General features: G+C 45.7%; 2 protein-coding genes across 2 annotated transcripts in view; both read left to right on the top strand.

Annotated features, from left to right (window-relative positions):
* LOC132992422 (LIM homeobox transcription factor 1-beta.1-like) overlaps positions 1–25,892 on the top strand; it is a 28,476-nt gene extending 2,584 nt beyond the window's left edge. Inside the window, exons 2-8 of the mRNA XM_061061681.1 lie at positions 163–346; positions 16,101–16,333; positions 16,455–16,627; positions 17,227–17,304; positions 19,860–19,926; positions 22,126–22,293; positions 25,017–25,892. Coding sequence (XP_060917664.1) covers positions 163–346; positions 16,101–16,333; positions 16,455–16,627; positions 17,227–17,304; positions 19,860–19,926; positions 22,126–22,293; positions 25,017–25,165 — 1,052 coding nt within the window. The 3' untranslated portion in view covers positions 25,166–25,892. The remainder of the gene's footprint in view (positions 1–162; positions 347–16,100; positions 16,334–16,454; positions 16,628–17,226; positions 17,305–19,859; positions 19,927–22,125; positions 22,294–25,016) is intronic.
* The window catches only part of ajm1 (apical junction component 1 homolog), a 142,316-nt gene that overhangs the window by 74,768 nt on the left and 40,109 nt on the right, over positions 1–27,439 (top strand). The gene's annotated exons all lie outside the window — the stretch shown is intronic.

The raw sequence follows: 27,439 nt of genomic DNA, 5'->3' as shown, positions 1-27,439 counted from the left end.
ATTCACAAAATGAGCGTGCCTGAGATTGATCCCGTCACACACTACGTCATATAAAAAGCTCTGACGTAAAAAAAAAAAAAAAAGTTGTCCTGTGTCCCTGCAGTTACTAAAGGCTACCTGTATAGAAACCCCTCACGAGCTCGGTCCGTGTCGTCCCTACAGGCTCGTGCTCCCCGCGGCTCGTGTGTGCGGGCTGCACGCGGATCATCTCAGACCGCTTCCTGCTGCGGGTCAACGACGCGTCCTGGCACGAGGAGTGTCTGCAGTGCGCCGCGTGCCAGCAGCCGCTCACCGCCACCTGCTACTGCAGAGAGTCCAAAGTGTACTGCAGAGAGGACTACCGGAGGTAAGACCCGGATCATTGTGACTTTACTCTGATTTAAAGACGAGCCGGGGGTCAGCTGGGCCGGGGAGGGGGAGATTTCAGTCACTCAGTCACTCAGTCTTTAGAGCTTCTCGTGTAGTTTTTAGGCTCACGAGTCTACTTTGGTCATTTCATATTCAAGTGTGTGTGTGTGTGTGTGTGTGTGTGTGTGTGTGTGTGTGTGTGTGTGTGTGTGTGTGTGTGTGTGTGTGTGTGTGTGTGTGTGTGTGTGTGTGTGTGTGTGTGTGTGTGTGTGTGCGTGTGTGTGTGTGTTAATTATTGTGAAGGGTTGCATCATGTAAGGCCAGGGTTTCCCAAACTTTACAGCTTGTGACCCCAAAAATAAGGGTGCCACAGACTGGAGGTGGTTTAGGCATGTAATGTTACACACACACACACACACACACACACACACACACACACACACACACACACACACACACACACACACACACACACACACACTCTTCATAGGCCGATCCAAACTCTGATACAACATACACACAAACATGGAAAACAAACAAAAGCAGTTTTGAGTTTTGGGGCGGCAGTATCTCAGTCTGTAGGGACCTGGGGGTTTGGAGGTCAAGTCCCCGGTGCGGACTACAATGTGGAAGTTGGTCTGGTAGCTGGAGAGGTTCCAGGGTACTTCTTGAGTACTGCAGAGGTGCCCTTTAGGAAGGCACCGAACCCCCAACAGTGGGTGGATTCTCTCTCCTTCAGGATCTGCACGGCTTCATATTTTGAGTATAAAGACATTTTTTATGAGAGAGAGGCTATGTAAACCTGTGCTGTCTTATTATTTTGATTTATACAATTTATAAAATAATAATAATAATCACAACCAGCCAGAAGGTGATGAAGGATCATGTTTTTGAGGGGCTTAATAAACAGGCTGCTTTAATAACGGCTGTCGTCTGCACTGATGCTGATGGAGGATGTTTAGGATGAATTTGTGGCATTATTATTTTTTATATATTTATTGGGGATCTACGGGTTCGTTGAACTGCTCTTCTGAGTTTGATAAATAAGTTGAGCGTGCAGTCCTTAATGTCGTGAGATTTGAGCTGTGCGTCTGTTTGCACGTGTTGTTTAATATAACTCACAGCGTCTGACTGAGATTCACTTTAAGGGAGTGTGCAGCGTACTTTAGTGACAATAACAATAAAAGAGGTGAAGAATAAAAGGAAAAGTCAAAACTTGCTGAGAATCAGAGAGAAAGAAGTCACATGTTTGAGGACCAGGTCTTTAAACACAGCTGTGAACTATCGACAGATGTGAATAAATTATGATGAAAACACAGAAAACAACTAAATGAATGTGTTCTGAATCAGCAGAGGAACTGTTTGTGTTGTTTAAATGAGGTTTGAGTGACAGGTGTGACAAGATGTGTTTGTGGTGCTGTGTTTGATATGAGCAGTGTGGTTGTTTTTTGATGCTTATCACGATGCACTGTGTGCTGTGGTTTGTCGTCTCTGATTTTCTTGAAGAGTGTCTGTGACGTCCTGGAGCTTTAAACTCTCTCTCTCCCTCCCTCTCTCTCTCTCTTACTCTCTCCCCATCTCTCTTTCTCTCTCTCTGTGTCGGGTCATGTGTCTCTGCTGCTGCAGCTCTAACCTGCACAACCTCTCACTGTAGATTCACTCTGTGCATAAACGCTGATTTGAACAGAAGGCCGCTCCTCATTTTTCAGGGTTCACGGCAGAAACAAGATCTGACTGGTTTTTTTTTAATGCTCTAATGTTCAAATAAGAATATGGTCAATATTTTTTCCTTATAAAAAACACACACACACTTCTGACAGGCACCCAATCACAGCAGACTGTCTGTGACACACACTCCCTGTCTGTGACCCGGCCTGCGACTGGACTCTGTTTTGTCTTCTCGGTGTGCGCTGAGCACTCTTTGCTGCTTCTGATTTAAATGTTATTTATGTTTTGCTCCTCACCCCTCCGAGTTACCGCTCTGTTTTTTCACATGTAAACGAGCTCTACTGTGGGACGAGTCTCCGTAAAAAGAGAGCCGGTTTGTTTTATTAGTAACCAGACGACCTGATGACTTCAGCATCAATCAAATCAAAGCGGTGCCCCCTGCAGGTGATGATCCGAGAGTAAATCCTGGACCCAGACTCAGCAGGCTGCCCCGGGACTCTAAATACACCCCCTCCCTCCTGAGCAGGGGGGCAAAGAAAAGAGGAGGGGGGGGTGTACAGAGTGAACCCACAGAAACAACACATGACTCAGCAGGAGCCGCTTAGAGCTCGGCTGTGTTTGGATACGTCAGCTGATCGACGGCCCAGCTCCGAGCTGCAAAAACAAAAACTTTGAGGATTATGTTTCATTACGTGTGCAGAGTGCGAGCGAGCAGCCGCAGGTCGTCGTCGTCCTGCGACCGCTCCAACGCCGCCTCAGCGCGTGATTAATGCTGCTGCTCCTCTGAGCCTGCTCCACTTCAAACAGAAACCAGAAACAGACAAATGAGGAGGTGTAAGGGAGCTGTGGAGGGACACATTTCTGAACCTCTTCTCAAATGGATACTAAAACTTTTTTGACCTTTCACCCCACAGACACCCCTTACCTGTGTTGTGTGTGTTTGTTGTGTAGTGTAGGTATGAGGAAGTGTTACCCCCCCATGGTCTGGTGTCAGTTCATTGGTTCATATGTGTAGGTGTGTTGAGATTAGAGTCTCTGTCTGAAGGGAATCAGGTTTATAACTTTATCATTTGGTGCTGTGTCGTCTATAAAAAGCCGTGATCGTGCCGGTTTGTAAGATGTTTGTGAGAGGACGGGGTTAACCATCTGATGTCACACAGATGGTTTTATGTTGGTCATGACTCAGTGAGTCAACAGGCAGTAAATGTTGTCTAGTCTGTGGGATTGCCCCCCCCTCATTCTCATTTTGCATGTTGTTGTTTTTTTAGTGTGAAAATACACTTTTCTACCTCTGCACCTCACGTCTGAGTGTGAAGACCTGCAGCTCTGAACGTGGAGACATCCTGCTGTAGATTGATGACGGGGTCGGGCGATCAAAGAGCGAGGCACAGCAGCAGAGCCAAAACCACGGAGCCAGTGGGAGGTGATGGAGGAGGGGGGGGGGGTTAGGCTGTTTGGTCGCGTGGTCCATAACAGTCAGATTTATAGAGCGTGGTGTGGGAGAGACAACATGTCCGAGCAGCTCGTTAAATTAATTATTTATATGAGCGGTGAAGAGAAAATCTGAAGCAGATCCTGGCAAACCGTCTCTTTTTGTTCTTTCAGCCCCAAACTCTGTCCTCTTTTTAAATATGAACTCAGGATAGCGTTTGATAAGTACCTTACTTTGTGCCGTCTGTAGTGGCTGATATCTGTACATATAAAAAAATCACTGTGGAGAGAAATCCAGTCAAGTTCACTGTCTTGTCTGTCTTGTTTGGTTATTTTCCTCCCCGCCTGTAAATGCTGTTACACGCCACTTGGGCGTCACATGTGGACAATCATGGTTCCTCTTTAGTGGATGTTTTAAGTTTCAGAGCTCCTCAAAACATGTGTGTGAAGTGTCTTATTCTAAATCCACTCTGATCCTGTATTTGATCATGTCTATAAACCCCTCTATTTCAGCCCTGCTCAGAACAGGCTGTTTCTGTGTCTGTACCTTTAAATATGTAAATGAGCTGTGTCTGACCACGCCCCCTCTCTGGAAGGACTTGGGTGTACTCGGTCTTTCTCGCTCCATGTCCTATTGTTTACGGTGAGAAGGCAGACTCAGAGGGCAGAACAAACACCTAGCTGTGGGAGTGTCACCCACCTGGGGGAGGGGTTACTGCCCTTTGTGACGTCATAAAGGGAAAATCTCCAAACGGCCTATTTGAGCACACATTTTCTGAAATGTGGAGCAGGCAAAAGATGGAGAGGATGGACTTTTCTCATCATTAGGGGGTTTGTAGACGGACTAGAGACACATATTAGAGTTAGAGGAACATGGTGAAGTGGATTTTAGAGAATATGTGACCTTTAAAGTATCAAGAAAGTACACAACGATTTATCGGTTTAACACCGGTATCAGCTGATATCAGTCGACAGACTTTGTCTCAAAATAATGTGGCATGAACCGATGCCAGTAGCCGATGTTTCTCTGTTGTGCCAGATCAATTAAAGGAGAGATGTCAGAATGGGAGCTGCTACACAGGTAGAGTTGAGGGTTGGGGCCTTGCTCTCTGAGTTCTAGGGAAAGTGACCTGGCACCTCTCAGACCACCAGACCAACTTCTATATTGTGGTCCACACCAGGACTTTTTTAAGGAACCCCATGGCTTACATGAAGAACCCTTTGAATTCTGTTGAAAGGTTCCCCTTTGTGTCTCTGTGGAGGCATCAGCATACCCTTAAGTGTCTCTTAAGTTTTCCTTTTTTTTTTTAGGTAACTGAGTCCTTCTTTAGGTCCATGTTAAGGTCACCTTGAGCATCTGTTGAAGAGTCTTCTAAGAATCCACTTTCGGTATCCTTAAGTGTTTTTGAGGTACCGCTGTACGTCTATCAAAGGTGAGGCAGGAAATAGTTTGGGTATTGATTTAACCCTCGCTTACCTGTCTGAGGGTCTCTCTGTGATAGCTGCTAAACGTGAAGGTGTAGACGCTGTGATCATCTGTATTTCACTCTGAATGTTTCCTCTCAGACTGCTCAGAGGACAGCAGCTCTCAGCAGAAACACGTTTGCCGTGTCTTTGGCTCTGCCTCCCTCTCGCTCGCCCTCTCCCTCTCCCTCTCCCCTCCCTCCTCTCTCTCCCCCTCTTTAATCGTTGTATCGGCGCTGCAGGCTCCCCCGGGGACTCCGGCTGGCGTTTAGCACGCTGAGACGACTCGAGACCCCAAGGGCTCATCCAAAACCTGCACGCTCCAAGCTGTCCACGTTATTAGCTCCCTGGTCTCTGAGGACTCGGCACACGCCCGCACACACACGCACACACACACACCGGACACACACACACACACACCATGAGTCTGTGTTTCTCTTATTATTACATCGTTACCCCTCACTCTGGTCGCTCTGTCCTGGAGACACGCGGGTCCCTTTAGAAAGTGTAACAGTAATTACTGCATAGATTTGCTTTATCACCCGGCTGAGCTTCATTAAAATAAATCTTATTCTTCATCAAACAGATGTTTCTAATCAGTCTGAAATAATCGTTTTGTCTTTTACTGAAGCTCCTGGTGGGACCTGCAGCGGTTAAAAGCAGATTTCCATGACTGTCATTCTGCACCCATTCGATTTTACCTCGACTGTTGAAGGATTAATCCAATATGGAAGTGCTAAAAGTGAAGTGTCCACTTGAGGATCCCTCAGGTGGACACAGTCCACATGCAGCCTTTGTTTTTCAAAGTGCTCGGAGAAGTTGACTCTTTGATTGTGAAATGAAACCGACTAGTGAGATATGAAGCGATCTTTAGTCCTGCTTTAAAGGCTTTATATGCGATTTTTTTTGATCCAGCAGATGTCGCCCTTCAGCACCAGCATGAAACCAAAACAACTTGCGCTGCATTGTTGTGTTAGCATGCTAATGCTAGCGATCTTTATTATGCTCGTATCTTCACACTGCATGTAAATTTACCTGAAATGAGCGTGATCTAGAAACACAGTTAAGCAGTGAGTACAGTATGTTATTCTTCTTTTCTCTAGTCCCTCAATTAAACAACTTTTATACATGAGGGGAGGAGTCAGCTGCCGTCCCGGCGATGTAAACAAACTGAAGATATGACTCTGAAAACTCTGAAAACATCACAGACAGTGGGACTCAGATGTTACACCCATTGTAGACAGTCATGACTCAGAGTTATTTTCAGAGGACATACTTGATTTCTATTATATTTAAGTGTGATAAATCACATATAAAGACTTTAAGGGGAGGAGTTACTTGTTCCATGCACACGCTGATTATTGCTGGTACTAGATTAAAATACTGGATCATGTATGTTTTGAGACGCCCTCCAAGCGTCACTAACGTCAGACATCTTCAATCCTACACGTAGTATCTTTAAAAAAAGAAAAAGATAAGTGTTATATCTCCTCCTTCTCCCCCTGACATCCTCTGCTTTGGTAAACATGATCCTGCTGTGCTGCGTCTCGTACGAACACTTACTTCTCCTGCCATTTGGCTCCTCCAGAACCCGAGGTTGCCATGTGCAGCTTTAAGGGGGATAACAGTGAACTCTCCAAATACACTTAGCAAACAGAGACATCTTTGGTTTTTCAACGCTGCATCACTTCTGACAATCTGGAGCTCAGCAGAGATCGTCGGCTTCCATCTGACACGTTACAGACCGGAGGAGAGCGGCGTGTTTAACACAAAGACACACACTTATTCTATACATGCTCAACTTCAGAGCGACCTTTAAGGACTCACAGATCCTCTCATCCACCAGACTAATGAGATCATGTAGATACCTCGGGACCGGTCCGATCCTGGAGTTCATAATGACGCTGCCTGTTTGTTTAATACTCTGAACACCTTTAATTATTTGAGCATTGAAGCGTCTGCTGCTTCGTTCACCATCTTGGATTTCTAACATCCTCCCCAAACTTCACACTGAGAGGGATGTGTGTTAAAGAACAACTCAGAGCTGCTGAAGCTGGAGAGAAGGGGGGGGGGGGGGAGCCCCCCTGCACTGTCACTGATGTATTCTTCCTCATTCAAATGTTGGGACTGAGGGGGGGGGTCCCTGGGGAAATAAAGTCTGCCATCGACCCCACCCCTCCTTCATCGTGGGCCGTGTGTGTTTATGAGGGTATAAGTGGTGTTAAGTCCCTCGGCCTGCAGCGTGTTTATTAGTGTCAGGTCTGTACTGAACCTCACCATGAAGGGAGATGATGTCCGACCTTTGACCCTCAAAGATATGTGAGAGCAGCGTGTGCTCACACCAGGCAGGATGAAACCAGAAGTGAAGGAGTGTGAGGAGGTTATTCTTTTGAATAAGTCCTGAAGTTAAAACCTTTAATGTCTGCGTGGTGCAGCAACAACCAGAGTGCTGCATTCTTCTTCTTCTTCTTCTTTTTTTTAATTCTATACAAATAGAAACGTGGTGCAGCTCTCATTCTGCAGGCTACAACGCCTTGATGTTCACATGCTGTTAACTATGAAGGTATTTAAATGAGTCTTCACTCCTGTGTAGAGAGATGAGTCAGATGAATTTGCACCCAAACTGCTTTCCAAACTTTTGTTTACAACGTCCAGCGCAGCCTCCGTTAATCTCAAGCAGGAACAGAAAAAGCTGCAGAGAAAGGCTACAATCCTGCAAGCGGGCAGCCCAGATTCAAGTCAGCCCTGTGGTCCCCCCCCCCCCCCCCCCCCCCCCACTCTCTCTCTCTCTCTCCCTGGATTCATACTCAATCCACTGTCCTATCACATAAAGGCAAAAAGGCAAAAATAAACTAAAAAAAAATATTGTGATGATGATTCGGACTTGAGGAGCTGTGTGTGTGTTTGCAGAAATATAGTCAGTAATTTGCCCTGGAAAACTGTACTTTGCAAAATTCTGACATGGTCGATTCACATCAAAAACACAGAAGGCCTCTGAAATGATCAGAGCTCTCCAGGTTCTACTCTGATCCTGTGATGTGTGATACGGGTTAAAGTCGTGACCCTTCAGAAGAAGAAGATGTTTATCCCACTTACAGCACAGACGTCTGTCACAGTTTCCAACATCAGAGAGAGAGAGAGAGTTCAGCAGCAGAGCAGACTGTGGTTAATTTTAACAGGGGCGACACCCTCTGAACCACACACACACACACACACACACACACACACACACACAACTCAATAAACGCCCAAACATTTTGACCAATTTGTGTGTAAAGTTTTATTGGGGTTCTTCTGAAATATTTCTGCAGAGTTTGCAGAAACTCAAGATGTGATGCTTTAATCTCAAATACAGGAATAAGTCTTTCATTGATTTTATTTGTTATTGGTTGCTGTGTTGAGGAGCAGAATCATGGTTCAATCTCTGAAACGACCGTGTGAGGGTGTCTTAAAACCGTCTACCTTCTCTGGTCCAAACAAATCCAGATCATTCAGGACCAGAATCTAAAGTTAGAAGGAGGACATACTGGCTGCTGCATTGTTGTCAGAGAAGCCAGCACTTCAACATGTTTCCTTAATGTCTGATCATATAGTAAGCTCATAATTCTTTAGGTATCTTAAATTTGACTCCTTGAACATCAGCGAGAGTTCAGCAGTGAAGACGTCTTCGTTGAGACGTTGAGTGACAGTTTAGCCTGACGGGTGTGAAGTTCAGTGAGCACAAACAAGGAACTGAACTTCTCGCATGCCTGATCAATAACCACGGTAACAGTAAACAGGTGAGAGTTCATGTGCAGCTAACTCACCTGGATGACGGAGACAGGTGAAAAGAAGAAAAAGAAAAAACAGGCCTGAAGGAGGATGAGTCAGCGCTGAATGATTTCACTTTTCTCATTCACAGAACAGAAGCTGTGTTTGTCCTCAGTGACACTTTAAAATCCCCACATTACGGTTGTCATGAGTTTCGCCATTAATGATGTCACTCTGGGTCACCTGTTGAGCAGCGTTGCGAGATGTGTAGCTCAAAAATCTTAAATACTGCCCTCAGTAAAATCCCTAATTTCAGCCTCCGCCTGAAACGCTTCATTTCAGCTACTGTCTCTTTAAGGCCCGCCTCCCGACTTGCTCGCCTTCTTCCGATTGGCAGCCATAAGCAGCTGTACACACATCACAGGCTTTGTTGATGTCATGATAAATTAATGGAAAAAATGATCAGGAGTCTGATTTTGAAATTGACCGGACGCTCTGAGCGTTTCCTTGTCTGACTTCCTGTCCAGGTGAGTCGATCTATTCTGTCCAGCTTTACGCGTGCTAGCAGCGGCCTCCGTTGAAAAAAGACTCAGGGCATGTTTTTTAATAGAGCAGAGAGTTGTGGTGCTGCTGGCACCTGTGTGTGTGTGTGTGTGTGTGTGTGTGTGTCTGTGTGTGTGTGTTCTCAGTATATCAGCTGTAATAATGAGTGTATTAAATGTCTCCTCATGTTTTGATGTAAACACACTTTTCTCTCAGCTGTGGTTGCAGCGGTCGCCAAGTCTCACCGGAGTCTGAAGGTGATAACAGAAGTTATATGAAATGACTGTGATTTAATTTATTTCTTCTTCTCGTTCTTTGATCATTCCCATTGATTAGCAGAAGTCTGCACGCAGCACGCTGAGCGCCGACGTCTGAACTCTCGACGATCAATGACACGAGTCAGACAATAATATCTGCAGGCTCTGCGTGATTCATGCACACGTTCAGATTCAGACTGATTAGAGATGAACGACATCAAATCACCTGAGGCTGCTGTTAGATCACACACACACACACGGGGGGGGTCCCTCAGGTAAAGGTAAACATAAATATGAGCGCTGCATGTTGAATCAGGATCCATGAATATCTCTGTTATCTTCTCTCCGTTTTTCTTTGAAGCCGGTTTCCTCTGTGGTTCAAATAAAAAGTCTAGACAGAAATTCAAACACACACACACACACACACACACAACGTTACAGTGTTTAGGGAGGTGTCACTATTTTTATTTCCCTGTCATCATGGTAACTCGTCTTTCTGTCCGTCTCGCTCCGAGCCTCTTGTCCTCTAACAGACTTTAAAGGACTGTTTGATACAATAAGACTCATTTCTTTACACTGAGTTCACTTTTAAAAAGTTTATTTTTATTTACCAACATGCAGCACCGCACATCAGCAAACCTAAAGAGTATTAAATCATCAGATTGACTTAAAAATGGACCAGAGGATCTCTCTCCACCTGTCTCTCTCTCTCTGTGTCTCTAAAAGCTGTTTTCACATCTTCACTCCTGAACATATCTAGATCATTTCAGGAGGACTGCTCCGGAGAATCTCAATGTGAACTAAAGAGTGGAGAAGAACATACTGGAGAACAGGAAACATGCAGCAGCAGGTTCATTAGAGCACAGAGATGGTAGAGGTGGCGTGCAGACAGTCTATGGTCGTGCAGCGATCACAGAGCATAAACGTCACCACTCGCTCCAGGTGAATTCTCCTGATTATATCCTGCTGTGTTCTCACATCAGCTCACTCTGACTTTCTGCAGAATAAATATGAGGCGGCTGGAGGAGAAACTCCGGGTGAACAGAGAAACATTCAGCTGTTTGTGGATATTTTAGGATATTTTCAGAAGTCTTGTGCAAGTGTGAAAGCCCTCAGACTCTCTCTCTTTCTCTCTCCCTCTGACTCTCTCTCTCTTCCCCCCTCTCTATCTCTCTCTCTCTCCGTCTGACTCTCTCTCTTCCCCCCTCTCTCTGTCACTCTCTCTCTCTCTCTCTCTCTCTCTGTCTGACTCTCTATCACCCCCTCGCTCTCTATCTCTCTTCCCCCCTCTCTCTATCACCCCCTCGCTCTCTTTCCGTATGACTCTCTCTCTCTCTCTCTCTGTCTGTCTGACTCTCTGTGTGGTTCTTGGCATCTGTTTTTTCTTCTGCTTTGTTGCCAAAAGAAAACAAGTCCAACTCGGGCTCCCTCTCTCTCTTTTATCTCCTCCTCCCTCTCTTCTTTACAAAACTTTCAGGCTCTGCAGGAACGATGAAAACACAATCACCTCCACCTGATCAAACATGGACCTGAATGATAGAAGGTTTACAGTCCAGGATGGAGCATGCATTCAGCTCTCTGCTGAGTTCTGAATCAGGCAGAAAATATTCCAGAATAGGAACATTTTGATAAAATATGAGAGAGCAGGCACATTCATAATATTTAAAGTTACATCATTTAAAATCCACCTCTTCAGCTGCACGTTGCTGCAGTGGTCAGCGCTGTCCCCTCACAGTGAGGAGGTTCCTGGTTTGAATCCCTGTCTGACAGGAGCCTCTCTGTGTGGAGTCTGCATGTTCTACCCGTGCATGTGTGGGTTCTCTCCGGGTACTCTGTCTTCCTCCCACAGTCCAAACACATGCTCGTTAGGTTAACTGGAGACTCTGAATGTGACCATAGGTGTGAATGTGAGTGTGGCTGGTTGTCTGTCTCTGTATGTCAGCGAGCGACCAGTCCAGGTTGTAACCCCGCCTCTCTCGCCCCAATGACAGCTGGGATCAGCTCCAGCCCTCACTGAACCTGAAGGGACGTGTGACGCTGGGAGTGAATGAGAGAGAGAGTGAGAGGTCGTCTACCAGATCCTGAGTGACCTACACCTGGGAAAAAACTACTAGGAGGAGGAGGAAAGGAAGGAGAGGGAGAAGGAAAGGGATGAGGAGGAGGAGGAGGAGACAGATGAGGAGACAGAAGGGCAAAAACACAATAGCAGGCCCTGATGGCGGGAGGGCCAACACGTTGTCAAACATCAATGTGCACTGACGCTGTGCAGGCCTGAATGGAGAAGAATCCCTGCAGCGAGCTTGTCAAGTTTGAACTTTGTGAAAGCTCTCAGCACGTTTTTCACCTGGTTTCTGCAGACTTCTGTCCATGTGTACGACATAGTTCATATGAAGATGATGCTGCACCTTTACTCCCCCCCCCCTCCTCCTGATTGGCTGTAAGAATGACCTGGCTCTCCAGAAGGTGATTAGAGAGTGTTTAATAGACTGCAGGGATCATTTTCTGCTGACCGACATGTCGGAGGGGATTCCTCAGAGACTCTCGGCGCCTCGCTCTGACTTCTTGAGCTTTTGGCTGAGCAAACAGCTCATCCCCTCTCGGAGAATCCTGCTTTTATTTCCCCCTGCCTCTTCAACAATCATCCTTTGATTACTCCTACTAATTAAAACTCCAACAAGCTGCCACCCGAAGCCTCCGCGCACCCCCCTCCCAGACTCCTCCTTCAGGTCATTTGGCTCCCCGAGGAGAGAGAGCAAACAGGAGAACAGTGGAGGAACACACACAGTCTGTTTTTACGGCTTGGTCCTTTCTCCTCTCCTCTTATCCTCTTTAATCCTGAACCTCTTTATGCTTGTTAAGCTGCTGGAGCCGTGTGGAGCACAGGGCACAGGGCCAGGGGGTCAAGGAGGCTCCTCCAAAGACACCCCCTGCCGCCCCCCCTCCCCTGCCCCCCTTCCAGCAGTGGTGGTCCAGGTTCTCAGTGAAGAGAGCCGCATGAATCCTCCGCTGGAACAAACACTAAGAGCCGCACCAAACAAGAGTTGAAAGTAAATAAGACCAAAAGTCTAAAGCCGGACTCTCTGCTCCTTGAAGAGGCAGATTTCAGACCCCACACGTGTTCCACTCCAGCAGCAGCAGACCAGGATGTAAAGATCGTTTGAAAGCCTTAGCAGCAGTTGAGTAAGACGATTTTTACCTGAAGATTTACCAAGACGAGACGTTAAACGACCTTAAAATCTCTCTATTTGTGATGACACAAACGTTTTCTTTCCATTGACGAGATGAAATTGAAAAGTTAGTGGGGAGGCTGACCAAGCCTGAAGTCACCTGTCTGTTCCTGCAGGGGGCGCTGGAGTCCCATCGATGGCGGTCTCCGTGCTGGAAATGCTGTCTCAGTCTAACTTTCAGTCAACCTAACGACAGACTGAGAGCTGGAGCTGAGGCGGGTTTTAAACCTCCTGACAAACCGTTACACCGCGCCCACCTGTCAATCAGGTCAGCTACACGCCTTGTTGTGAATAACTCTTATCCTTCATCAAATCAAAACTGATGAGTCATCAGAACATTCACCCCCTGTACAGTGTGTGTCCATCGAGACATGAGCTAATCAGACCTGTTTGTTTTTTTGAACCAGGCTGTAAACATGTTAATCTCTGCTGTAAAAACAGACTTTTTAGAATGGGTGTGTATGTGACTTCCTGTGCTTCTGCAGCCAGCCTCTAGTGGACACTCGAGGAACTGCAAGATTTTACACTTCAGCCTCGGCTTCATTTTTCAACACCGCAAGTTGCTGCTTTTTTTAAATACAACCATGAGAGAAGAAGCGTGTGTGTTTGTGTGTGTGTGGGGCAGAGGGACAGAGAGAGCATGTTAACCCTTCAGTTTATATCATTTTAATAAAGATGAACTGTAAATTCATTGTCGGCTGTGAACCTGAGTTTCCCCTTCTCTTTACTCCCCTGTTGCTGCAGAAAACTCCTGAGTGGATGTGGTCATTTGCGTTTGAAGTCATCTGCGTCCTCCTCTGTGTTCATGTTTGTGTTTCTTCTTTAACAGAGTCTGACTGAAGTCCTGAGGCCTCGCTTTAAAAACTCTGTCAGCTCTCTGAACTCATCCGTCATGTTTCTGTTGTTTTCTCATGGCTGCGCTCGTCCTCCGTCATTCTAGTGCTGCTTTCATATTAATGGGTCCTGTGTGTCCTTAAAGAAAAGAGCAGATGGATGAATCCTGAGATTATATTTGAAGTAACAATAATTCACAACATCTTGACGTTACGCTGTATTCTTTTGGCATTATGATCCCTCTGTGTCGGCCATGTGTCGGCCATGTGTCGGTGAGTTTTCAGGCATTCAAACATTTTGCATCATTTAAAAAAAAAAAAAGACACAGCTGACCAGCACGCAGTGTGACCAAAGAGAAGAAGAAGACTGAACAAACCACAGACTGTTTACGAGAACGAGACGTGAGGAGAGCTGAGTTGATGTTTATAACGTTTATAACACAGATTATATGTTTTTAAGGACCGGTGTCAGCTACTGAGAGAACTAAAACCTGTACAGATGAATAAATCCTAACATGCATTAAATACCTGCTGACTGTGCAACTGCAAAACGCATTTAACTACAAATGGCTGCATGTCACCTGCCAATGAGCGCATAGTAACGGTGACAGACGAGAGAAACCGACCTGCAGCCGCTGGAATTATTTGCATTTAAAAATGTGCAGAAAATTCAGAAACCAAGGAAAGGAAACCAAATGCAGAGCGCCCCCTACAGGCCTGGAGCACTTCTGTTCAGATGGTTGGATTTGCAGCGTTTTTCTTTTGCACTCGTTCTCTGTGTTTGTGTGTTTTGGACTTTGCATTGTTTATGTTTCTGCAGCGCGTTTGTTCTTAACGCTGCTGTTGCAGCTTTTTGCAGCATCTTTTTTGTTTTTTAAATCTGCAGTGACGTTAAATCTTAGTGTTTGTTTTGGGCTTCTGCATTTGTTTTTATGTTGCTGCATTTCAGAGTTTCCTCGTGCAAATAATTCCAGCCCGTGCAGTTCGGTTGCCCTTGTCAGCCACCGTACATAATCAAATCTATTTTGTCATAAAGCAGCAGGAAGTGTGCAATGCAAAACTGCAAATCAAACTCTCTGATTCCTCCAAAAGTTTCAGCAGAGAGAAAGGGCTGCTGAACGGAGGAGGAGGAGAGAGAGGGAGGAGGAGAGGGAGAGGGAGAAGGAAAGGGATGAGGAGGAGGAGAGGGAGAAGGAAAGGGATGAGAGGGAGGAGGAGGAGGAAAGGGATGAGAGGGAGGAGGAGGAGAGGGAGGAGGAAAGGGATGAGGAGGAGGAGGAGGAGGAGAGGGAGGAGGAAAGGGATGAGGAGGGGGAGGAGGAAAGGGATGAGAGGGAGGAGGAGGAGAGGGAGGAGGAAATGGAGGAGGAGGAGGAGGAGGAAAGGGAGGAGAGGGAGGAGGAGGAGCAGTGCAGCTGTCCAAACATTGAGCCCTTTCTGTACCTGCCTTACAGTCACCTCCTTCCTCCTCCTCCTCCTCTGCCCCTCCACCGGTCCTCCATCCCTCAGTCAGTCTGCCTCACTCTGCTGGGTGTTGGGAATGAGCTGAAATGTGATTGGCCGAGCACATAGCTCTCCTTGCTCTTAACTAGCATAGGTATGAAGTTCAATCAGGGATGACGTCACAGACCGTCCAGTGGTTCATGATGTTTCTACATTTGGCCCCAAATTCTGAAATGCTTCGGGTTGAGTCCCTCCGGATCGTGGTTTAAATCTACGCTTAAATTAATGGACTTGTGGTTTATTTGATGGCATCTTTGAAGGATAAATAATGGGGAATAAATCAGGCCTCTTTTATTTGACAAAGAACATGTTGGTTGGTTCGCTGATGAATCCAGTTTGAAAATATGACTGACAGTCCTGTTTGCCTGTTCGGACATCAAACAGAGGGTTAAAATCGAGCACTAAACAACGTTTACGCTCATTTTCCTCAAACACATCTGGATCGTTTCTGGTTCTGCCATGATGTCATCGCAGCGTGCCGTCTGCTGTGTGAAGATGTTGCTGCATGGTTTTCTTTTTCTTTCTGTCTCCGAGGACGAAAGCGTTCCTGCCAATTCAGTGTTCCTTCAGCGACTTGAAACGTCTCCAGCTCTATTTGTTGATTTTTTTTTTTTTTTGTGAACATTTCTAACGAGGACGCTTCAATCTGTTCTCTCAGGACGATCCTCTCTGGTGATTTTCAACCAAGATCTCTGAAGGGAAAATAAGGTGGAGTTAATGGGAAAAGGCTATAAAATACAAAAGTGGGTCATGTTGGTGAAATTCTGCCGACACAAACACCGGCTCTCACCATCCATTCGTGGGTAGATATGGTCAAGTCAGGCTCTTAAAATCCAAGATGGCGACCGCTGAAACAGCCAGCTGAGGGCTTCACACTGGATATGTTGACGTTACGCTGGATACAACGACTTGTCACATTCAGTGTAATGGCCTCGCATCAGTAAAAGTAGAGAAAGTTTGCAACAACCAGGAGAATTATCAAGATTTCTTGTGTCTTTCTATCGAGGATTTCTAGAGTTTTGCTGAAGAAAGTTTCCCCTTTTGAATCACCATCTTTTTTTCCTCTGTGTCCTCAGGTTGTTTGCCACAAAGTGCAGCGGCTGTCTGGAGAAGATCGCCCCCACCGAGTTGGTGATTCGAGCTCTGGAGAGCGTTTATCACCTGAGCTGCTTCTGCTGCTGCGTGTGCGAGCGCCAGCTGCTCAAAGGGGACCAGTTTGTCCTGAAGGACGGCCAGCTGCTGTGCAAGAGCGACTATGAGAGGGAGAAGGACCTGCTCAGCACGGCCAGCGTGGACTGCTCCGACTCGGGTAAACATATCCAACGTCTGCATAACTCAAAACTCTCTAGATGAACGCTCAGTCCCAGATGAAAGTTACCTTCTTTGAATGCACGGGGAGATCTAAACCAATCAGATGTCTGTGTTGACAGATAAGAGCGAGGACGAGGATGTGGACGTGAAGTCGGATAAAGGACCTGCAGCTAAAGGCAGTGATGACAGTAAAGACCCCCGCCGGCCCAAACGCCCCCGCACCATCCTGACCACCCAGCAGAGGAGAGCCTTCAAGGCCTCCTTCGAGGTCTCCTCCAAACCCTGCAGGAAGGTAAATCCATACTCGCCATGTGATTGGTCGATGAGACTCTCGTTCTCTCACTGGATTACGTTTACTAGACCCTGTGTTGTTTTAAAGCCAGACCACCAATCACAGAGCTGGAAGTAAAGTATTTTCTGCCTAGCAACAACAGAGAAAGAGTCTAAGTGTAATCTTAAATTATAATGTGAACATTTCCACAAAGTTAACGCCGCCCTCTCCGCCGTCTTATTGGCTGAATTAGCTCGCTGTGCACGCACGCTGACACATCTGAAGGCTGACCTTCTGCTTATGTGCAGCGACCTCAGAGGAAGAGAAACGGAAACTGCAGATCAGCGGTTTCTTTTCTTTTCTTTTGAGGCGCCAACAGATGCAGCATTTTTTTTTTTGCACCAGGTAACTTTTATGGAAAAAGTAACGATTACTTGATGAACTAACACGTTATGTAACTCGTCATGACAAAAAAAGTAATCTGAGTACTCTGACGGATGACTTTGTAACGCGTTACCATAGACCGCTGTAGATGAGGAGGCGGCGTGCTCAGCGTGTAGGGAGGAGCAGCACTGTGTTTCAAACGTTATGCTTAACGTACCCCGTGCTCTGACCTGCAGGTGAGAGAGACTCTGGCTGCAGAGACCGGACTCAGTGTTCGAGTGGTCCAGGTCTGGTTCCAGAACCAGAGGGCAAAGGTCAGTTCCTCCCAACAAATTTCCTCATTCTGTGTTTTAATGATTGTGCTGGAGGGGATGGCGTGCTAGAGTCCAGACGACCACAGACCATTCTCTTCTTATTGAAACACGAGCGGGGGAGGAGTCTGTCCCCACGGCTTTACCCCGACATTTTCCTGCAAGCCTCCTACAGTCGTAACTTTTCTAACCAGAGCAACATTTGGATTTGATTTGCTCGTTCAGTGCGTCGCGGTGCACCTGTGCCTCTGCAGTCTTGGCGCTGAATCGCTTTTCCATCGAGGCCTGTGATTGGTCAGTATAAATACATCATCTCCTCTCTCCTCTCAGCTGGACGCGGTGGCTGGACAGTCAGAGGGAAAAGCATTTAGAGAGATTTTGTTGAGAAATTATCTGCATCATGCTCCGTCCTCGGGGGAATCGATGCTTTAAGTGGCTGCCAGTCGCTGATTTTCTGTCTTTAGAGGAGATTTCAGCTGTCTTACAGTCTTAAGGACTAAATTCAACTGTTCTCATCCAAAAAGAGAATCCACACTGGCATCGATAAACACAGGACTACAAATCCAAGGATGAGTCAGACACCTGTCGACTTTCTACCAAAAAAGTAGGAAAAGAAGATTTCCCATCATGCATTCTGGTGAAGGTGTAAATCTGTAGAAGTAATCTGCATTTAAATAAAACACTGATAAGGCGCCAATTTTAGCTTCCTGTTTCTCTCAAGCCGTCCATCAGAAGGAACAGACGAGCTTTTTCTCAGCAAAGAAAAATAATCTGCAAAAAAGGAGTCACATCAATCAAGAGCGAGCTTCGATATTATCTGGGACACATGATCAGGAATGATGATGATGACGATGTTAAAACAGCTTTTTAGAGCTTGTTGCAATCCATTTTTTTCTCTACTTGTTTGTGCTCAGGAAACCATGGCGACTGAATCGATTGGCTATGTGGAGTCGGAGCTGATAAATATTGAGCAGCACTTATTTAGTCTGATTTGTAGCGCTCTTCCTTCTGCTGGAAATGTTGTGAATGCAGAAGTGTAAATCAGGCTTTATAGTGCTCTTAAATCACAGACTACAGGGTCCTACCTTCCAGACCCTGAGTCCAGATTCACCTGTTGGTCTCGCGTAATCGATTTGGATTCTGTTTAACAGTCCACCCCAGAACGTCTTCCTGAGGATTTAGGCTCACAGTTTGCTCAGTCCATGTCGGGGTCAGCCCTAAACTGCCCTGGAAACCCTCCGCAGGGAGCTGTGGTGGTGGAATCCAACATTCACACTTTAAACCCAAACACTTCACACGTTGCCTTCAATCAGCTTTTTCTGTGTTTTAAGTTTTTTTTTTAGCAGTGATGAAACACTTAGAAGTCATATGATTCACTGTGTCAAGTCTCCATTTTCTTTTCACCCTAACCCAAGACTTCTCGTAAAGTCCCACGTGATGTGTTCCAGGGGATTACATGACAGGCAGATTTATTGTTGTTACGCAGATCCAGATCACATGTGATCGAGGGGTCTTGTTGTTTTGAAGCGTTCTTTTTTTTGCCAAAGGGTTTAGTTATTCAAAACCAGTTCTTCATCAGTTAATCTTCAGAGGATCAAGAACTGATAATCTGATGTTTGGTCGGCTTGGTGGCATTTGTGAGAATAATGTGAACAAAGTCTTAATATCCAACAAGCCGCTAACTGCTGTCAGATCTCAGTCGATCAGAGTCAGTCATAAAGTGTACAGAGTGACACAATATGCGCTGATTCTTCTGCACAGGGTCGGTGCATCGATTTTCTCTTTTAAAGGTCACATATCCTCCTCCTCTTCTTCAGTGTAAATAAGTCTCAGAGCTCCTCAAAACATGTGTGTGAAGTTTATTGTTCTAAATCCACTCTGATTCTGTATTTGATCATGCCTTTAAACCCCTCTATTTCAGCCCTGCTCAGAACAGGCTGTTTCTGTGTCTGTACCTTTAAATATGTAAATGAGCTGTGTCTGACCACGCCCCCTCTCTGGAAGGGCTTGGGTGTCTCGGGCTTTTCGTCCTATTGTTTACGGTGAGAAGGCAGACTCAGAGGGCAGAACAAACACCTAGCTGTGGGAGTGTCACCCACCTGGGGGAGGGGTTACTGCCCTTTGTGATGTCATGAAGGGAAAATCTCCAAACGGCCTGTTTGAGAACACATTTTCTGAAAAGTGGAGCAGGCAAAAGACAGAGAGGATGGACTTTTCTCATCATTAGGGGGTTTGTAGACAAACTAGAGACACATATTAGTGTTAGAGGAACATGGTGAAGTGGATTTAGTATCATATGTGACCTTTTAATCGATTGTTCGTTCTGTGTTTTATGTCTTCAACACACACACACACAGAGTTTCCTCCAGTTTGTTTGACAAAAACTTCAGTGACCGAGGATTAACTCGACCTTTTGACCTTTTTCACACACACCTCAAAGTTTAGTTAATTATTTTTATCTCTTTAAGAGGATTTATTCAGAGGAGGTTGACATCTGTGTATCGTTTGTTTAGTGTTAGCGACATGCTAATCTTGTTCTTGTGTTTATTTACCTACAGATGAAGAAGTTAGCGCGCAGACAGCAGCAACAGCAGGAGCAACACAGCAACCAGAGGCTCGGACCAGGTGAGGGTTTATCGTGTGTGTGTGTGTGCGTGTCTCATTGTTTGTGTGTGTGTCTCTGTGTGTGTGTCTCATGGTGTGTGTGTGTGTCTCAGTGTGTGTGTGTGTGTCTCATTGTTTGTGTGTGTGTGTGTCTCAGTGTGTGTGTGTGTGTGTGTCTCATGGTGTGGGTGTGGGTGTGTGTGTGTGTGTGTGTGTGTGTGTGTGTGTGTGTGTGTGTGTGTGTGTGTGTGTGTGTGTGTGTGTGTGTGTGTGTGTGTGTGTGTGTGTGTGTGTGTGTGTGTGTGTGTGTGTGTGTGTGTGTGTGTGTGTGTGTGTGTGTGTGTGGTTTAACTTCAGTCTGTTATAATTATACTGACTGTGCGTTCAGAGAGCGAGGTGCTTTAAATAATAATTTGTCAGATCTTCACATTATTCTGGAACAGTAAACAGAAAGTCGCTCCACAAACACTCGCCTGCGTCGCGTCTCCTTCAGATCGAGTCCGGCAGCGCCTCCTCTGCTGGTCAATATCCGTCTTCCTGCTGGTTAATCAGAGTGTTTCCGTGGCTGAGGCTGTAAAACGAGGATTCTCTGTGCAGCCTCCAGGCTTATCGTCTGTGCGGTCTGACGGCGGATATGAGCAGACAGTTTAGATAAGTGTCTCTGCGTGTTGGCAGGCGCTGCGTCTCTCTGTTCAGGGACGTCCTGTGTGTCAATATTGGCAGAGCAGCAGCTTTATCACAGTGAAGCTGCTGCTGTTAACCAAATGAGCTGAGCAAACCAGCAAACGGGGGATGTTTGAGGACGATGTTAGGATGAGATGAAGCCTCCTGCATGACTGGAGAGACATCTTAAAGATCAAACAGACGCTCAGTTTACACAGTGAATTTACAATAAGCTGATTAGACGGCGTGTGTTTAAAGGGAACGGTTGGTGGTACGGCGTCGAATGGATGTACAGGCTGTGTTTGCATCTATAGAGATGTTTGGAGCTCAGTGCTGCACAGGAAGACGATCCTGATTTTTTTCAAAGCTTTTTACGTAATGCCATATTCAGTTTAGATTCATACAGGCAGCAACACCAGAAAGTAGTCTAACATGCATACATCAGTGTGCAAAGTTAGAAACCTGCGACGAGTTCAAACAGGCCGGTGGCGGTCGTTTTTTTTTTTGAGGTAAAAAGCTTCAAAGAGAAGTCAGTGATCAAATGTTCCTCCAATGATTTATCCCCTCAGTCAACATTTTCCAAATTAGTTGATGGTCTTAATGTCTAGTTCCAAGTATTCTTCAGCACAGCATGATGTTCATTCAGAAAATTGTGGACCCACTAAGAGTCAAAGAGACCAGAAAAAGGGGGAGGAGTCAGGGTGGGGCTACCTGGGATTGAAATCTGCTTCAATAGCGATCTGAAAAATGACTTGTTCAAAGTTCAGTTGTACTGCCAGCTAACAGGTTGATACCAAAAGATGGTCCCAGGTAGAGTCAGAAGCCGTTTCCGCGTTCAGCATGCACTCCTTAAAATGTCAGGACGACCGCCCATGAGGTCGTAGAGGTGGCGTGCAGACAGTCTATGGTCGTGCAGCGATCACAGGGAATAAACGTCACCACCCCCTCCCACTCGCTCCAGGTGAATTCTCCTGATTACATCCTGCTGCGTTCTCACATCAGCTCACTCTGACATAATGCGGGAATAATGCTGCATTCAGGTGCTCCTCTGATGGTCCCAGTTCACGAGTTGAGAGTCGTACTTCTGACTTCAGTGTGTTCACATGCCTTCAGTTTCAGAAAGTCTGAATTTTGTAACAACAACAAACAGCGTGGATGCTACGAAGAAAATGTGCTGAATGACTCTGATGAGAGTTATATTTGAGCTAAAAGTTGATGTGAAATATGTAAATTAGTCTAAAGTATCTTAACATCAACTAAACATCTTTAGCCCCTCATGTGATGACGAATATGACGTCAAGTCTGGTGCCTCATTTTTTTCCCAAATTTGCAATTTGTTGTTCCAACTTGAGCAGCGATTCACGTGCACCTTCTATTTTCCGACACTTGTTTTTCTGATGTTTCTGACACCGGATGAATGCAGGGTCATGTTTGAGAAACTCTGGTTAAAGTCTGAGTGGAACATCGGTCTGTTTGCGTTCACACATGCATCTTTTTGTCAGGAGTCTTAACGCCATGACAAACAGCTTCAACATGTTGTTCCTCTGTGTGTTTCAGACGTGTTATCAGGCTGTATGGAGGGGCTGCTCAGCTCCTACTCAGGACCCCTCCCTCCAAACCAGCAGCAGCACCTGGTCACCATGGAGCACAACGGATACAACACAGACCCCTTCCAGCAGGGCCTCACCCCCCCACAGATGCCCGGAGACCACATGAACCCATACGGTGAGTTTCAGACTCCAATGATCAGTGGACGCTCTTCAGATGATTCTCTTTTTAATCTGAAATGTTCTCCAGTGAGAGACCTTTGACCTTTGACCCTGTTCATGCTGGAGAGACTGAAGCCCTTTAACTTTGTTAGAGGATGATGCAGCACATTTATAGGATTTATTTCCAGGCAGACACTTAAGGATGAAACTGCACAGAAGTAAAAACAAGTGTGAAAGTCTTTGTCTTCCTGTGAATCTTTGTTTACTCGTCTCTTTTGAGTCCCAAACTTAATGCGAGTACAAACCTTAACCACGAGAGTAACTGATGGCATTAGACTTTTATTGTGCTTTTCAAAGTACTCAAAGACGCTTAACAGAGAAGAACAACAAAACAAAACAAAGACGAGATAATGCAAGAGGAGGAGAGTTGAGAATGTTAGTGGTTATAGGTGATGTTGAAGAGGTGAGATTTTAAGGATTTCTTGAAGGAAGGAAGTGAGTGAGGGGTGGGGGGGGGGTCTTTAGGGAGTGAGTTCCAGAGGTTGGGAGCAGCAATGGAGAAGGCCCTGTCCCCCCCGGGGGGAGTGTGCCGGTGGAGGAGCTCAGACAGGTGAGGGGGAGAGCCAGCTTTGATGATGAGGAGTTTGATGTTTTTGAATTAAGTGTTTTGTTTTGTTTTCATTAATGCTTTGTGAAAGAGGCGCAGATATTATAAGATTAGTCTTCTTTCTGCTCCTTTTCATTCAAAATTTGAGATTTTGTTTTGCTGTTATGAAGGACGGGGGTGATGAGGTCACGGGTGCAGGGGGTGTGTGAGCAGGCGAGCAGCAGAGTTCTGGATAAATTGTGTAGCTTCTTGAGCGTTTTGGATGATGAACCGTAGATGAAGGAGAGGAAATATTCTGAGAGGAATCAAGATTAAGATCTAAATTTGTTCGACAGCAGCCTCGTTCTGAGAGGATGAATCTGATGTTTGTGAAACTATTATCTCCTGGACACGAATGAAACGTAAACGCTGCACATTTCTTGGTCCATAGCATCCCTGAGTAACGCCCGTTCATCTGTTGAGTTTAAGAAATTAGAGCGCAGCTTCACTTCAGAAGTATAACCCTAAAAAACAAACTGATTCACTTGTGAGTTATTCACATTAACGGGTCTGAAGTTTGCAGAAACGTCATCATGATGCAGATTAGTAAAAAGTTAAACGTCGAGCTTTGTCGGAGCATTTATTTCTGATGCACTCAAGGAAGTCAGGAAATCTAAACGCTGAGTGTCACAATTGACTGGGTGACACTGAGTCAAGCGGATATGTTGCTGAAGTTTAAAATATTTGATCTACAAAAGAGTGTTAGCTTCACTTTTATTCAGATATCTGATACTTAGGACAAATAAATAATTGTCAGGTTTTTGCCGATGGGAGCCGGTACATCGTTAGCTGTTTCTAGTTATGAAAAACACGCTGAACTCCGAGTACCCCCCTTTGACAGATTCTACATTTGTATCTCTAAATAATTATCTCTGACGACTCTCCCTCCTTTGTTCTCTGACTCACTGTGCCGGCACACATCCAGGTTAACCTCACTCCCGTTTTACTGGCGGTGCAGACGATGAACCAATAAGGTGCGACGGCTCATTAAAAATGGATGAGTCATCAAGTTGTCAGCGTTTAAACACAGTCAGACCAATAAAGGAGAGCGACACCCGGGAGAGCAGTTACACACCGCCGTGAAATTAAAGTGAGCGAGGGCTGTCTCACACACACACACACACACACACACACACTGAACCACAATATGTTTAATATCTATCTGAGCAGAGCCCACAGTGTTCCTGTTAACAGAGCGCATTCAGTCTTTCTGTCATGTAATAAACTGTGAGGTGCAGATGGTGTTTGAGGAGGCAGCTGTGACTCAAAGCACAGGACAACAACATCTCCCTTCTCCTGTGACTCTGACAAACTTTGGTTTTCACAGGAATAATGAACGCAACGCTTTGCAGTGCAATGAGAGTGAGTGCTGTCAGATAGGGCCCTCTAAAGCGGGGTACACGCTACACCGATTCCCCACCTTAAGACCAAAGTCAGCAAAGGCCCGACTATCTGATGGATCCAAAGATTATCTTGCCAGATTCTCCTTTGGTGCGAGGTGTGTGAGGAGTGATTTTAACTTCCACGATCTGCTCGGAAGACGATCGAGGCAGCCCCCCGATTTGAAATCGTAAATATTAAATGTGTTCAATATTTACGATCAGACGTCCTCCTGTTGTGTGGGTAGAACACAGAGGACGGCCGAGCACGGGCTCTGTGAATTGTCACATGGAAGAGAACATTAGCCAGTCAGGAAGCAAGCAGAGTGAAGCACAAAAAAACATTACCATGGCGACAACAGCAAAAATCTTTTAGTGTGTGCCTGGCCTTTGGGAGGTTTCTACTGTTATTGCAAAATTTGCACATTTTGAGCCACTGCCGGGGTCTGAAGTTTGTCAGCCCTCGGCTGGGCCCCGTACTGGCCTGGGGCCCCGAGTAGTAGCCTGCCTTGCCTGTTAACAAGCAGCGCCTCTGCTAGCATTTAGAGAAGGTAGCATTTTGTAGATTATCAATCCAGCATGGCGATCTGAGCAGCTGTCAGTTTGTTTACATGTTTTCTGCCCTCTAGCTGTGAGTTAAGCGAATGCAGCTTTAAGGAGCTTTAAGCCGAGATGTTTCAGTAAAGTGGACTTCCTGTCTTCTCTGCCTCACAGGTACTGACTCCATCTTCCACGACATCGACAGCGACACATCTCTGACGAGTCTCAGCGACTGCTTCATGACCACGCCTGATATAAACTCGCTGCAGGGAAACCCCATCGACCGCCTGTACTCCATGCAGACCTCGTACTTCGCCTCCTGAGACCACCTTTGGTACCAACAAACCCCCCCCCTTCCACACTTCCTACCAAGCCATAAACTGTGCAGACGCAGGACAAGCAAGCGTCTGGATTCTCCTGCGAGACAAGAATCAGGGTCAAAGCAGGGAAGGACTGAATCCTCCAAATGGACCTGACTGACCTTCAGAAGCCAAAGGAAAAGAGAACACTTGAAACTGAGACAATAAATTCTGCTTTTTCAGATCGGTTGGGTTTGTTGGAGCCCCATATTTGTACAGACTTCAGAATGGGACTTTTTGCTTGGGTCGTGAAAAGAAGGACGCCAAATTAAAACCTGAGATTTCGACCAAATGAAAGAGTTTTAGAAACATTCGGCTCCATTATTATTCCGTTTGTTTTTATGGGACGATTGTGATGGTCACCTGTTCCTGAATGTAAATAATGTTCCATAGATAATTACTGTTCTTCAGAAACATCCACTTCTGCATGTGTGGATGGACAACAAGTTATTTATTCCTCAGCTCTATGACTCAAACGTTTCTATTTAAAGAGCAGAAAATGATCCCATCATAACGTTCAAACGACGAGCATCACTGATCGTTTCTGTTTATCTATATATTATTTGTGTCGTTTGAATGTGTAAATAAGCAACGCTCTGCTATTTATTTTGTCAATAACAAAGAGTGCATTTTCAATTTGCTAACTTATGAAAGGTGTTGGTATTTCAAATAAAAAATGCAGTCCTTTGAATTCTATTGAGGTGATTTTATCCATCAAAAACACCCTGAAGATGCAACATGTTTGTAAGATTTACGCCCCGGGACAGAAACAGGCGAGTTAAGATGGCCACACACTAGACCAGTGGTTCTCAACTGGTGGGTCGGGACCTAAAAGTGGGTCTCAGAGCTGTTTTCAGTGGTACAGGAAGGTTTTGTTCAGTTTAGTTTTTTACCGTCTGAGGTCCAAACTTCACAATTCTTCACTGAATAAATCTGATTGATTGAAAAATATCAGAAATTTGAGTCGTGATTTTTCATGAAGGAGTTGGTGCTTTGTCCTGAGGTTTGACCAGTTGAGAACCACTGCACTAGACGATTTTAGTTTAGGTTTATTTGGGCCCTGATTTGTCCCCCAGAACGATCGGGGGCATGGCTCGATTCGAGGCTTGTCGTATCCTATTTTTTGTCCTAAAAACCCTCCAGTGTATGGTGTTACTTCAATTATTATCGAGTCAGAGCCTCCCCGACCTGGAATCATAAATATCGAACATGTTTGACATATATTTAATTTCAAAGCACAAATACATTTTACCCTTTGGGAAAATGTGTCTTGGACTCAAAGTGCTGCAAACATTCAGCAGATGATCACATACCCATGCAAACAAAAACTATAAAAGTTTACTTCTATAAAAGTGAGCTTCCATGTCCCTCAGTAGAGCATGACCTAACACTCTGTTTTTACCCAAAGTGAAATGTAAAGTGAGCCACCGTTTGGCCCTTAAGCTGAGTCTGATTATCCGCAGCTTCTTTACTTTCTGACCTGTAAGACACACAGAAGTCAGACGCGTTCAGGTAGAAGCACTGACACCTCTGGTTTTTAATCCAGTGTCCCCTGCAGGCTGACTTCTCTTCTGGAGATATACTGTATGTGTGTGCAGGTCAGAATACACACACCTCTCGACTTTGTTTCATCACCGACACACTGCTACAATATTTACCCAGCATGCATCAGATCCTTCGTCGTCTTTGTGTGAGCTGTGAGTGGATCACTTCGTTCCGCCCCGTCGAGCTGCTGGCTCAAAGACAAACAGACGCCGCTCTGCCAAACAATTGATCATAAAAAAAAGTGATGCGAACACAAAGAGCGCTCATGGTTTGAGTTCAGTCAGCTGGAAGTTACAGAGCGAGACAGATGTCAACGGCTTTCTGCACGATGAAACCTGCCGCCCGACAACGCTTGGCCTCCACGTTACCGACAAACAATCCACAGGTGATTCAGAGGCCAAGGTGACAGAGCAGGATCACAGCTCGTTAGGTTTGATCAGATACAGGAAGGGCTTCACAAAACACTAACAGCAATATATTAATATGCAAACATGCCAACAAGGAGCTTAAACGGCATGCCAGGTCCCAGTCTGATGACCTGTTAGCGAGGATCAGTCCCAGTTTGATGACCTGTCAGCTGGATCAGTTTCAGTATCTGGTTGCCTGATTAACTTTCAGCGAAGGCGCTTCTTGTCAACAGGCAAGGCAGGTAACTGCTTGGGATCCCATGTCAGTAGGGGACCCCCAAGTGCT

This window comes from Labrus mixtus, chromosome 17 (assembly GCF_963584025.1).
Source record: "Labrus mixtus chromosome 17, fLabMix1.1, whole genome shotgun sequence".
NCBI classification, from domain to species: domain Eukaryota; kingdom Metazoa; phylum Chordata; class Actinopteri; order Labriformes; family Labridae; genus Labrus; species Labrus mixtus.
This window is presented reverse-complemented; position numbering and strand designations above follow the sequence as displayed.